Raw genomic sequence first — 14,805 nt, 5'->3', positions numbered from 1 at the left:
CTGTCATGAGCAGATACAAGGTTGGGGTAATTATGTATTTAGAGGGAGCCTGCAATCCTTTTCAGGATAGTAGAAAGCCCATGGCTTCCGCTGCCCAAACAGAGGTGGCAGACCTAATTATATTCCGTCTTAGTAAACATGGCCCTAAGCAACATCAATTCTTCCTCAAGCATGCTGGATAATGGGTAGGGTTATCATATGTCCTCTTGTAAGAGGACATGTCCTCCTTTTGGAGTTCTTCAGATATGTCCTCCAGGTTTTTTAATTTTTAGGAAAATATCCTCTTTTATGTGCCTATGACCAACACACCTTCCCACATAATGAGAGAAACCATCTCTGGCCTATTAGTCTGGACACTTAGGGGTGCTATGCTGATTTCCTCTCTGTTTCCCTACTGGTTGTGCAAAGGAATTGTGTTCGTACAGCATAACTTTAAGCACATGTCATGCAAAGTCTCTCTCATACCTCAGAAGCCTGCCAAAGTTGTTGACGGATATCCACTCTTCTGATGCTTGGGCTCAGACTCAGTCAAATTCAAATCTGGATGTTTTTGAAAAGTAGATTATTGTCTACTGCTGAACTATAACTCACTCACTGTTTGATATGTATTCATCAACTAAAAGCCATTTACACATTTGCTGCAATTAAATATTTCTTTAGCAAAGATAGCACCATTTTTATTTTTTGGGTCCTCTTTTTTGTCTCCGTAAATATGGTAACCCTAATAATGTGTTGTTATGTTTTGTTTTGTTTTTTTGTTATATTTCTTTTCAGATTGATAGGAGTCTATTCTAGCCATTGTGTAGCATGTAAACAAGGTATCTAGTCTAGTCTGGAAACTGAAAAAGCAAATTTGTTATTGATTTTATGTTAGAAGTTAGGCAGTCAGCAGCAAAGTGACATCTTATAACTGCTGCTTCTGATTTAATTTCATTGTTAAAAAAAAAAGTTGAGTAAGCTCAGTTTTGCACACTTTTCCATGCAGTGCTCTATGTGGTTCTGAAGGAGCCCATTCCAAACATAATTTGGTCAAACTGAACATTCTGCTGCCTTCTTTTCAAGGCTCAGATAAAGGCAGAAGAAGAGGAACATAGAAAGCAGGAGGCAGCAGAGAAGGCGGCCCAAATTGAGAGAAAACGGGAGGAGAAAAGACTACAGAAACAGGTGAGTAAAAAAGATTCACATCCATTGCTTTTGCGACCTTATACATAAAAAATAAAAAAGGTTTTGACTATCAAATGTTATTCCTTTATAATGCAAGCAAAATACAGAAACATAGAAGCATAGAAAAAATGAAGGCAGATAAAGACTATATGGCCTATCCAGTCTGCCCATGCATTGCCATCTACTCTCCCTTTCACTCCCTTTGAGATCCTATGTACTTATCCCAAGCATTCTTGAATTCAGATACAGTTTTCGTCTCCACCACCTCCACTGGGAGTTAATAGGTCATGAGATAGCTTTTTACTGAAACCACAAGCATTTTGGGGATGATTTTGAAAGAGATTCTCCATGGGTAAATGAGTGTCTACTACTACTACTACTACTACTATTTAGCATTTCTATAGCGCTACAAGGCATACGCAGCGCTGCACAAACATAGAAGAAAGACAGTCCCTGCTCAAAGAGCTTACAATCTAATAGACAAAAAATAAATAAAGTAACCAAATCAAATCAATTAATGTGAACGGGAAGGAAGAGAGGAGGGTAGGTGGAGGCGAATGGTTACAAGTGGTTACGAGTCAAAAGCAATATTAAAGAGGTGGGCTTTCAGTCTAGATTTAAAGGTGGCCAAGGATGGGGCAAGACGTAGGGGCTCAGGAAGTTTATTCCAGGCGTAGGGTGCAGCGAGACAGAAGGCGCGAAGTCTGGAGTTGGCAGTAGTGGAGAAGGGAACAGATAAGAAGGATTTATCCATGGAGCGGAGTGCACGGGAAGGGGTGTAGGGAAGGACGAGTCTGGAGAGATACTGGGGAGCAGCAGAGTGAGTACATTTATAGGTTAGTAGAAGAAGTTTGAACAGGATGCGAAAACGGATAGGGAGCCAGTGAAGGGTCTTGAGGAGAGGGGTAGTATGAGTAAAGCGACCCTGGTGGAAGACGAGACGGGCAGCAGAGTTTTGAATCGACTGGAGAGGGGAGAGGTGACTAAGTGGGAGGCCAGCAAAAAGCAGATTGCAGTAGTCTAAACGAGAGGTGACAAGGGTGTGGATGAGGGTTTTGGTAGAGTGCTCGGAAAGAAAGGGGCGGATTTTACGGATGTTGTAAAGAAAGAAATGACAGGTCTTGGCAATCTGCTGGATATGAGCAGAGAAGGAGAGAGAAGAGTCAAAGATGACCCCAAGGTTTCGAGCTGAGGAGACAGGGAGAATAAGAGAGCTATCAACAGAAATAGAAAACGGGGGGAGCGGGGAGGTGGGTTTGGGGGGGGGAAATGAGAAGCTCGGTTTTGGCCATATTTAATTTCAGGTGGCATTGAGACATCCAGACAGCAATGTCAGACAAGCACGCTGAAACTTTGGTTTGGATGCAAGGTGAGAAATCAGGGGTAGAAAGGTAGATTTGGGAGTCATCAGCATATAGATGGTAGGAAAAGCCATGGGATGAGATTAATGAACCAAGGGAGGAAGTGTAGATAGAAAAGAGGAGGGGACCAAGAACAGAACCCTGAGGTACGCCGACAGGCAGAGGGATAGAAGTAGAAGAGGATCCACCAGAGTGAACACTAAAGGTGCAGAGGGAGAGGTAGGAAGAGAACCAGGAAAGGACAGAGCCCTGGAATCCAAGTGAGGACAGGGTATCGAGAAGTATGCTGTGATCGACAGTGTCAAAAGCAGCGGAAAGATCAAGAAGAATGAGGATGGAATATTGACCTCTGGATTTAGCCAGTAATAGGTCATTGGAGACTTTAGTAAGCGCAGTTTCGGTTGAGTGGAGAGGGCGAAAACCAGATTGTAGTGGGTCAAGAATAGCATGTGAGGAGAGAAAATCAAGGACCCTTTGAAACTGTTGCCCCCTCTTCCCCCATAGTGGTGAGAATTGGCAGACAAAAGCACGGGGGGTTCATTTTGAAATTTCTGTGCCTGCCTTTTGTAGGTTCATATATGTACTTTGCACTCGCAAAGTATGTGGAGTTAGAGATTCCTGCAACTGTCAGCCAGCTGATTTTAAAGGGAAATTCCACACATACTGCTGGTGGTCTGAAAATCACACTTCCTGTTAAATAAAGATGTCAGATTTCTACAAAAGCATCTCACAGCCTTGTGCAGAGTATACAGAAAAGAAGAGAATATTATGGCCAATCAGAATAGTTGGGCACATCTAATCTGCCCAGTATCGTTCCTCGTGCAGCACCATAGACTTAGTTGATTTCTGGCTTTTGCCTCTTTCAGGCTTTCTTGAATTCTGTTAATGACAACCAGCCATGTAGTATGAACTTGTAGGTCCACTCATAAATTCTGATGACACTAAGTGGGTGGTTTGGTTAGCAGGACCCCAAGAAAGCAGAATAGCCCTCATGTTAACAATTCATAAAGCAGGGCCATCCCCCTAAAAGAAAAGCTGCATTCCTTTACAGAAAATAATATGAAAATGTTCCTGTCAGGCTAGGATATGGGATATCCCCCTGGCTGGCCTTGACACTAGGCAGACTAGGCATCCACATAGGGCAGCAGAATTTGGGGGGGGGGGGGGGGGAACGGAGGAGGAGGCAGTAGCACAGCTCCAGTGCATACTACAGTCTTCTCCCTGTCATGTCATGGCTGCTGCTGCCCTCCTTCTCTCCACCAACCCAAGTTTAAATGAAGACTGAGAATAGAATGGGCACTGTCAGAATGGGCCCACACTCAAGCACTGCCTTCTCCCGAGGCAGACGTCTTGTCAGGGGTGGTAGGACACTGCAGCATTTCAGCCCAGGCCTATGCTTACAGGGCCTGTGCCACACTCAATCTTCTTATAAGCTTGGGGCCAGAGCAGGAGGAGATAGTAGGGGCATCAGTAGCCTTGAAAATATTGGACCTGGCTGGGGGTAGGGAAGAGGAGATGCTGACAACCTGCAGAGAAGGAAGAGGGAAAGGGAAATGGGACTTAATATACCGCCTTTCTGTGGTTTTTGCAACTACATTCAAAGCGGTTTACATAGTATATTCAGGTATTTATTTGTACCAGGGGCAATGGAGGGTTAAGTGACTTGCCCAGAGTCACAAGGAGCTGCAGTGGGAATTCAACTCAGTTCCCCAGGATCAAAGTCCACTGAGGTATTGTCCATGGCTGGGTAAAGAAGAGAAAGGGAGATGCTGGCCACAGGGTGGGGGGAAGTATTAGAACCTTGAGGCACCCCAGTGTTGGGAGAGTAGTGTGGTGAAAGGGAGATGCTAGTCATGGGGAAAGGTGATAGGTCCTTGAGCTACCCTGGGTGGGGGGGGGGGGGGAGAGAGGCGCATAACTGAAGTTTTGCTTAGAATATCCAGTACCCTTGGGTTAGCCCTCCATATCTCACACTAAATTTAAGAGTGCCAATTGACACACACGTTGTGAAGCAACACTCCAGAAGGAACCACCCACTTTGTTTTTAATTCATTTTATTATTATATAACCCATCTGTCATATTCCAGGATTTCTTAAATGCACCAGCAATAAATAGGCACATATGTGTTATATTTTAAAATTAACCATGATATATCCAAAATATCCAACAGAGTTACTGACCAAATTATAGCACTGACTGCAATAATATCAAAAGTACTTTAAAACTTTGTCAATATTAATGTGTGCTCCAGGGGCGTAGCCAGACCGGCGGGAGGGGGGTCCAGAGCCTGAGGTGAGGGGGCACATTTTAGCCCCCCCGCCGCTGCCACCGCCGCCACCAACAACTTTGACTCCCCCCCCCCCCCCCACCGATGACCCTCTCGTCCCCCCCTCCCGCCGCCAACCCTCCCCTGCCGTCGCCTACCTTTGATGACGGGGGACTCACAGAAACAGAGCAAAGCTTTGCACCAGAAGAAGAGGACCTCGGCTGGCGGGGGTTGGGGTCCCCCGCCAGCAAAGGTATCGGACGGTGGCAGCGGGGGAGGGTTGGCGGCAGGAGGGGGGGTCGAGAGGGTCATCGGCAGGGGGGTCCAGGGCCAAATCTATGGGGGCCCAGGCCCCCGTGGCCCCACATAGCTACGCCACTGCTCGTAATATTAATGGACCACCACAGATCCATAAAGTCATCTGTGTTATTGAACAGGGACTGTCTCTCCATGTTCAAGTGTGAAGCACTGCATACGTCCGGTAGTGATATAGAAATGATAAATAGTAGTAGTAGTGTGTCCAATAGTGCTTTTAAACATTGCACACAAAGGGCCCTGTTTACTAAGCCGTGCTATAGGCGTGCTAGCATTTTAGAGACACCCATATATTCCTACGGGTATCTCTAGCGTTAACACGCGCTAAAAACACTAGCGCACCTTAGTAAACAGGGCCCTCGATATCTTACCATTTTTAATGTATTTCATATCATCTATTTGGGTCCCAAGTCAAAAATTTATTTGTGTTAATATTACAGATGAGAATGATGCAATTGCACTTTGTTTTACACTACAGTTTTTTTCAACATATTGATAACAAATACATTGAAAATGCTAAGATGCTGATTGTGCAGTGATTAATAGCAGTATTGGACACATAGAAGACCATATGAGTGTGTGGTGTCCCGTCAACATTATCCACCTGATTCTATAAAAATTGCCAAAAATTGCATGCACAGATTTAGGAGCAGTCCCAATTTACACACACAATTTAATAGGATGATGAACCATTAGTGCCAATAATTGGCTTTTTAACAAGCAGTTATTGGCACTAATTAGATTTAATTGGGTGCTATACACGTACAGTTAGGTGTGGGATCCACGTCTAAACTTTACGTGTGACCCGGAAAAGGAGGTGCAGAAAGGGAACAGTCATGGGTATTTTAGGATGGAACGGGGGGGGGGGGGGGGGGGGGGCATGGCTTTGAGTTATATGCATAATTACAGAAAAACAGTGCTCCGCACATAATCAGAACAATGGCAAATGGAGTTATCAGCAGACGGTGTTTTTAATTTTTTAATTTTTGTTTTTTTTATTTGTAATTAATATGTATTTTGTATGTATTTTTGTGAACCGCTTAGATTTAAGCAATATAGAAGTTTGGAAAATAAATAAATAAATAATAAATAAATAACACTTAGGCATGGGCATTTTCACCACATTTTCATTGGTGCAAATGGTCATGCCTAAATTTACAAGCGGCCATAACGCTTAAGCGTTATTCTATAAACTGCGCCGAACTTTAAGTGAGTCTTACAGAATAACGCTTAAGCGGGGGGGGTTTTGTGCCAATCTTTTAGGTGCCAGTTACTGAATCTACCCCTATGAGCACACATCAATATTATTAACAAAGTTTTTAAGTACTTTTGATATTAATGCAATAAGTGTTATAATTTGGTCAGTAACTCTGGGATATTTTGGATATATCGTGGTTACCTTTTCCTCCAGAGTTTATTTATAATTGACTGTCCGCTCTCTATGCATTGGATATTTTAAAATTAAACAAAAAAAAACTGAAGATGTAGTAGGTAAAGAATAGTTGAAATAAATGGGAAATATCATTTGGCCAACTACTTCCCTCAGAGGATACAGCAGAACCATAGGCAAACTAGCAACATTTCTCCTCATTTCTTTTCTCTGAATCCCAGAAAGAGATGGAGAAGCAGAAACAACTGGAGTGGCAGCAGCAACTTCAGAGGAAAGCACAAGAGCATTACCAAAATATTCTCCTGAGAAGCCGAGGCCTGGAACCCTGGAAAGGGCTGGTTCTACAAGCCAGGCAACATATTGCGGTAAAGTGCTAGGGTGAACCTCATGAGAGGGAGGGAGTACAAAAGGAAAAGGATAGGGACAGGGAGAAAGAAAAAGAGCACGTGAGATGCTAAACTTCTCTTCTTTTAGAAGTAAACATTCTAAATACTAATTTACAATACGGGTCATTTACTAACAATGCATGCAAACACCACTATCACATATTCATCTTGGGGGTCATTTATTAACAGTTCTTTCATTGTTACCTCAGAAATTAATTTTCTGAAATCAAGGCATGCTAATGGACTATATCATCATAGTCACTTCTTTGGAAGTTAAAATACATACCCTATGTCATGTGCCATGTAACTTACCCAAGGAATTAGTTGCCATGGCAAGGAACACTTCCATTTTCTTGCCTAAATATAAAATGGTGCAGCAACACAAAGCAAAGTAACATACCAGGCTTCCCCCAGCATCTCTATATTAGCACTCCTCAGCTTTCACTGCTTAGCAGTAAAAGCAGTACTGATAGCGTAACAGAAAATATGTCCTTTTCAAAAAAACAAATACAAAACAGAATGGAGGTCCATCCGCTTGCAGCTACCAAAACAATACATTTTATTACACACTAGTAAAAAAAGCCCGTTTCTGACACAAATGAAACGGGCGCTAGCAAGGTTTTCCTCGAAGTGTGTATGTTTGAGAGAGTGTATGTGAGAGTGACTGTGTGTGTGAGAGAGAGTGAATGTGCGAGTGTGTGTGTGAGAGAGAGAGAGAGAGTGAGTGAGTCTGGGTGCGAGTGTGTCTGTGAGAGAGAGAGTGTGTGTGTGAGAATGAGAGTGTGTGCAAGTGCGTATGTGAGACACAATGTGTGAGAGAGAGAGTGTGTTTCACACAGATACAATGTGTGAGAGAAAGTGTGTGTGAGACACAGACTCTCTGTGAGACTGAGTGTATGAGACCAAGAGAGTGTGTGAGTGACTGTGTGACACATAGAGAGTGAATGTGATACAGTGTGAGACATAGAGTGTGTGAGACACAGTGTGTGAGAGTGAGAGAGAGAATGACATTGACTGTGAGAGAGAGAGAGTGTGTGTGTGTGACAGAGATACCTCCCTCCCCCTCTCTGGTGTCAGGCCCCCCCTCCCTCCCTCCCTCCCTCTGTCTGGTGTCAGCCCCCCCCCCCCTCTCTCTCTGGTGTCTGAGCGTTACTGTGCAGGATGCTGAGCTCTGGCTATGCTTCAAGGAACTGACCAATCCTATTTAATAGAATGCACCTCCAACATTCTGAAGCTGAGAAACCTCGTGTGGTTGGTCACTTCTGCTTGTGACGAACCCGGAAGTACGTGATGTCAATTCAGGAGATGGATACAGAGATCAGGAATGCCTCAGCCATGCAGTCAGCTTCAGAATGTTGGAGGTGCGTTTTATTATATAGGATTAAAATAATTTAAAGGTCCATATAAAAGGCCCAATCAGTATCCGAAAAAATCCAGTGAAGTTAGATGTTATCAAAAACCCGACTTGTTTCAACACAATCAGCTGCTGCATCATGGATTCATGTGGCATTTTTGTTGATCTGTACCACTGATCCAACTGGAAAAAAAACAGTGTAGGAGTAAGTGAAAGAAAAACAAAAAGAAGAAAGAGAACTAACGAGAACACAAGTTCATATAAAGGGGCATTTTCGATACGACATCAAAATCTGACTTTGGATGTTTTGCCAAAATCATTTTCGAAATTTAAAAATGTTGATCTTTTTTCTTCAAAAATGGCCATTTCCTAGACATTTTCTAGATAATTTGTACTTAGTACATCTATCTTTTTGGACCATTTTTGAAAAAAATAAAAAAGTCCAAGTGAAAACCACACAAAATCTAGCAATTAGGATATAGGAGGAACCAGCATTCTTAGTAGACTGGCCACACAGACATCCCAGCAGAGCAGTGGGGCTTCCTAGGGGGCACTGCAGTGGATGTCATATAAAAGGTCACAGGTACACATCTCACCCTTACCCCCTTATATTGTATGGTGAGCCCATCAAAACCCAAACAAAAACTTACTATACTCAACTGTACACCACTACAATAGACCTTATGCCTGAAGGTGTCAACTTTACGTAGGTACAGTAGGTTTTTGGTGAGTTTTGGAAGGCAGACACTTACCACCACAAGTGTAACAGTTAGAGTGGAATATGGGCCTGTGTCCCCTTCTCTACAGTACACTGTACCAACCACTAGGCTACTCCAGGGATCTGCTTGCTGCTCTAATAGGACTGGCCATACCATCTGAAGCTTTCATCGAGGCTGGTATGCACTGTTTATTTCACATCTTTGGGGGGGGGGGGGGTCAGTGACCACTGAGATAGTAAAGGGGAGGTCATGCCTTAATTCCTCTAGTAATCATTTGATCATTTTAGAGCAGTGTTTCCCAAGTTCAGTCCTGGTGTACCCCTTGCCAGTCAGGTTTTCAGGATATCTACAATGAATAAGCATGAACTAGATTTGCATACACTGCCTCCATTATATTCAAATCTCTTTCATGCATATCCTGGATATCCTAAAAACCTAACTGGCAAGGGGTACACCAGGACCGGACTTGGGAAACACCGATTTAGGTCACCTTCTTTGTGACCTTGTCGTGATTGAAACAGGTCTAGACTAAACCATCTAACTTTTAGCCCCGGACATTTTTGTTCCATTATGGCAGAAAAACATCCAAGTTTTGAGAATGCCTCCGGCATGCCCCATTGTGATTTGGAAACACTGTATACGAACTGCATCAAAAACTGTCTTAAACATGGGTTTTCAAAACATGGGTTTTGAAAATAGTGATTTGGACGTTTTGGCAAAAAAAGCCATCTGTTTGCCGCTTTGTGACGCTTTTTGGATGTTTTTCTGATTTTAAAATGAGCTCATGGTGTTCAAGCTCTTATGTTTCAGGTTTTTTTTGTTTTGTTTTTTTTTAATTATCCTCCTTGAAGCTAGGACTAGATAGCCCCTAGAGTAGGTGATAGATATGGTTTTCCTGGTTCTTTTGGTTGCTTTCTGTTCTCCCCTTTATTTTTTTTAAGCGGCAGTTCCAGTTGGGCTTAGTTTTAATTTTTATCTTTTTTGCAATTTGGCGGTGATTCCATAAAGTGGGTTCTAACATTTACAAACTGATTACATGCATAAATGATTAGAATAATGTCATATACGGTTATGTGTACATATCCTATATAATAATTTGCACCTCCAATGTTCTATGTCTGGATGCCTGGGTTCATAACACAATTCCCATTGGTCCGCCCTCACATCGGAATGTGATGATGTCAGAGGGAGGACCAATGAGAGGGAAGGGAAACCAGCACCAGCCAGCCACAGAACATTGGAGGTGAGGATTCTCGCGGGAGAATCGCCCCCCTCCCTCCCTCTCTCTCTCTCTCTCTCTCTCTCCCTCCCTCCCTCCCTCTCTCTCTCTCTCTCTCTCTCCTCCCCTCCACTCCCCTCCGAGTTCCATGCCCCCCTCTCCTCCGAGTTCCAGACCCCCCGCGCCTCCCTCCCTCTCTCTCTCTCCCCCCTCTGAGTCGCAGCCCGACCTGGGTTGCCCGCTCTCTTCTCCCAGTCCTCCGCCTGCCCCTCGCCTTCCTGCATGCCGGCCTGAATTTAAAAGGTCTTACCTCGGGGTCTGCTGGCAGCAGTAAAAGACGAGCAGGCACGGCGCTTCAGCCTGCCTTCCCTTCTGTCTCAGCTCTGCCTCTGGTCCCGCCCTTCCGGAAACAGCGGGTAAAAAAGGCTGAAAAATAGCCATGGCCATGCGGTAAGGTTGCTCTTACTGTGTGGCCATGCGAGGGGGAGCACTTACCACCACCCATTGAGGTGGCACTAAGGGTTCCCAGCTAACCCAGCAGTAACCGGGTAGTGTGCGGCACTGCCTGATTACTGCCGGGTTAGCACTGTGCTAAAAAATACAGGACGATTTTCCCTAATACGGGAAATGACATGCACTAGAGCTGGAACTTCCACTTGTGCTTGCGTTGGGCTGGCGGTAGCTCCAGATTAGCATGCGGTAAGCCTGCATTGGTCTTACAGCCGCTTTGTAAAAGGGCCCCTTATCCTATATAATAATTTGCACCTCCAACATTCTACGTCTGGATGCCTGGGTTCGTAACATCCAATCCCACTCATTGCCCCGCCCTTGCGGCAAAACGTAATGACATCAGAGGGTGGAACAATGAGGGGGAAGGGAACGCTGGAGGTGAGATGATGTCAGGAGGAGAGAATCACGGGACATTGAGGGGAGGGAGGGAGGAAGGGGAGGGGAGGGCAGGGCAGAGGAGAATTGATGGACATGGATGGGATAGGAGGACAGTCATAGGCGCCCTGTATAAGAGGCTTGGGGAGGCTAAGCCTCCCCAGCCCAACCGTGACCTTCCCCTGGCTGCTGCCCCCCAAATGCAGGGCTGCCTGGTGCAGCAGCACTGCAGCCAGGCAGCTCGCAGACAGTCCCACCGCTCCTACCTGCCCTCAGCTCCCCGATCGACAGCCCTCCTCTCTGTTCCTCCCCCACTTGCGCATGTTTAACTCTTTTATTTTCAGGCGCAGCGATGGCAGTGAAGAGGACAACACAACGGGCTTGCCTCCTGCTTCTCCCTTCCTTCACACAGTGTCCCGCCTGCTGTGATGATGCATTTCCTGTTTCTGCGAGGGCGGGACACTGTGTGAGGGAAGGGAGAAGCTGTGTTGTCCTCTTCACTGCCATCACTGCGCCTGAAAGTAAAAGGGTTAAACGCACGGGGGGGGGGGGGGGGATGGAATGGAGAGGAGGGCTGTCAGGGACCTGAGGGAGGGCAGGGAGAATCGCTGGACATGGATGGAAGGGCAGGGGGAGAGAAGAGATGGCTGGAATTGGAGAGGAGGACAGGGGGAGAAGATATAACTGGAGAGGAGGGGAGGGCAGGGGAGAGAGGAGAATTGCTGGACATGGATGGATGGAGGGGGCAGGGGAGAGAGCAAATTTGCTGGATATGGATGGATGGAGGAGAGGGCAGGGGAGAATGGAGAGTTGCTGGACATGGATAGAGGGGAGGGCAGGGGAGAGAGGACAATTGCTGGACATGGATGGATGAATGGGGGCAGGGGAGAGAGGAAATTTGCTGGATATGGGTGGATGAAGGAGAGGGCAGGGGAGAATGGAAAGTTCCTTGACATTGATGGAGGGGAGGGCAGGGGAGAGAGGAGAATTGCTGAACATGGATGGATGAATGGAGGGGGCAGGGGAGAGAGGAAATTTGCTGGATATGGGTGGATGGAGGAGAGGGCTTGGGAGAATGGAGAGTTGCTGGACATGGATGGATGGAGGGGAGGGAAGTCAGGAAGGAGATGCACATGGATGGAGGGGAGGGAAGAGAGGAGAAATGATGGACATGGATAGAGACTGCGTACTCTTTATCTTTTAAAAAATACTATAAAAATCACAAAAAAAGAAAGATTAAAACAAAAAAAACATAGATAAAAAAATCCGTATCCCATACCCCTGGAGCATATTACTCATTATACACCCTTCCCAATTATTGCTTATCATGACAGAACATTTCTCCTAACGGCTCCCTTAAAAACTTAATCGCCATTACATGATAACCTTGCTAGCGCCCGTTTCATTTGTGTGAGAAACGGGCCATTTTTACTAGTAGAATATATGGTATCTCCAGCATTTAGGCATGAGCACTCACAACTGCTCTATAGCTGGTTAAGAGCTCACACTTAAAACTATATGCATGCATGTAATCTGTTATGCTAGTATTCTATAAAGGGAAATACGCACCTACTTTTTATAGAAAATGCTCCAATTAGGCACCCTGTAGGTTATAGAATTGCTCTCTTTGGGCTCCTTTTACCAAGCTGCATTAACATGTGCTTACTGCAGCTTAAAAGGGCTTACTGCAGGATATGCAGAGGCATCCCACGATAAGTTCTGAATGTGTGTATGCAAACCACTTGCTAAAAAATATTTTTAAATTTTTCTGGGATGGAGTGTGTCTGGGGGCAGAGAGTGGGTATTTCTGCATTAATCAGATAGAGCATCTACATTGCCACACACTGATTAGCACTTTACCAGAAGCACCTCTTCTGTAGGTGGTAAGGGCTCAAGTGCTAATCTCACGCTAATCAGCGTATGGCAATGTAGATGCTCTATCTGATTAACGCAGAAATGCCCACTCTCTGCCCCCCAGACATACCGCATCCCAGAAAAATTAAAAATTTCTAGAGGTAATTCATAAAATAGAAAATCGGCCATTGACCAGCAGCGGTAAAAATGGCCTTAGTTCATGGGAAAGACCCACAGAAGGGCACTCTAAGGCCACTTTTTACTGCAGCTTTGTAAAAGGACTCCTTTGAGTTTTGGCACCTCTGAGGATAGCTTTTGTCAGCTCAGAGTATTTACGCTGAGCAGATTTTTTTTTTTTTTAAATAACTATTTAGAATCTTTCAAATACAGAAATAACAAGCCACCCCAACATCCCTCCCTAGCCCTTCCCACCCCCAACCAAACCAAATGGATATATTTATGAAAAGATGTGGACTCGCTTGTTTTTCAAGGTAGAGTCTTTCTAGTATTGTCAGTTTTCCTCCTCCTAACAGGTTTAAAAAAAAAATTAGGTGTGTGTATTAGATATCATATATTATGTGAACTTGTCTCATCACAAAGTTCTCTTATTTTTTTTCTTTCTTCATTTTGTGTTTTTGACTTAATCCCATGCTGCTGTTCGCCAGTTGGATTAGTGGTCCAAATTGATGGGAATAGTACATGAACCCCTGATGCAGTCAGTAGCACAGAAACATGTCCAACTTTACTGGATTTTTCTTATTTTGATTGTCCATTTACGTGGACCTTTTATCATTTTTGTAATATTTTACTTGTAATAACATTTATTTTAATGGCATGTACTAATGGATATGGCTCCGCTCGGCTGGTTATGTTCTCTTTGCTTTGAGGCTGGATTTGCTTCTCCTGTGTTGGTGGTCCTGTTCAAAAACAAACTATGGGGGGGGGGGTCTTTTACTAAAGATTAGCTTGAGTTATCTGTAGCAGGGCCCATAGGAATAAAGTGGGACCTGCTGCAGATAACTCGAGCTAACCTTAAGTAAAGGACCCCCCCCCCCCCCCCCCCCACTAGGAGTAGCCTAGTGGTTAGTGCAGTGGATTTTGATCCTGGGGAACTGAATTCAATTCCCACTGCAGCTCCTTGTGACTCTGGGTAAGTCACTTAACCCTCCATTGCCCCTGGTACAAAAATAAGTACCTGAATATATGTAAACCGTTTTGAATGTAGTTGCAAAAACCTCAGAAAGGCGGTATATCAAGTCCCATTTCCCTTTCCCTATTTGAGATTCTACATGGAATGTTGCTACTATTGGAGATTCTAGATGGAATGTTGCTACTATTGGAGATTCTGTTGCTACTATTTGAGATTCTACATGGAAGTTGCTATTCCACTAGCAACATTCCATGTAGAAGCCTGCCCTTGCAGATCAGCAACGCAGCCGCGCAGGCTTCTGTTTCTGTGAGTCTGACATCCTGCACATACGTGCAGGACATCAGACTCACAGAAACAGAAGCCTGTGCGGCCGCACTGCTGATTTGCAAGGGCAGGCTTCTATATGGACTGTTGCTAGTGGAGGAGTAGCCTATTGGTTAGTGCAGTGGACTTTGATCCTGGGGAACTGAGTTCAGTTCCCACTGCAGCTCCTTGTGACTCTGGGCAAGTTAATAGATAAGTAACAGTATGAGCTGTTGATCTAAGTTGCGTAAACTAATACAAAACAAACTAAACCACAGCCAAATTCAATCCCAAAAGGTCATAAAAAGGCATACAATACTTGAAAGCATGAGAATTACCCTCAGAAACCAAGGTATTGACCAAGGTCTGACCAACAAGATCCGTTATCTATATAAGATTTTGGTGTCCGTGGTCTGATCTCTTTCATTGGGTAAGAAA

At 44.6% G+C, this 14,805-nt stretch overlaps 1 protein-coding gene across 1 annotated transcript in view; it reads left to right on the top strand.

The window, feature by feature from the left end:
- CCDC191 (coiled-coil domain containing 191) overlaps window positions 1–14,805 on the top strand; it is a 212,433-nt gene that overhangs the window by 186,974 nt on the left and 10,654 nt on the right. The window contains exons 13-14 of the mRNA XM_030203918.1: window positions 1,063–1,164; window positions 6,719–6,862. Of these exons, the coding sequence (XP_030059778.1) occupies window positions 1,063–1,164; window positions 6,719–6,862 (246 nt within the window). The remainder of the gene's footprint in view (window positions 1–1,062; window positions 1,165–6,718; window positions 6,863–14,805) is intronic.

The sequence above is a fragment of the Microcaecilia unicolor genome, chromosome 5 (assembly GCF_901765095.1).
Source record: "Microcaecilia unicolor chromosome 5, aMicUni1.1, whole genome shotgun sequence".
Classification (NCBI taxonomy): domain Eukaryota; kingdom Metazoa; phylum Chordata; class Amphibia; order Gymnophiona; family Siphonopidae; genus Microcaecilia; species Microcaecilia unicolor.
The sequence above is the reverse complement of the archived record's forward strand: the minus strand, read 5'-3'. Positions and strand labels throughout refer to the sequence as shown.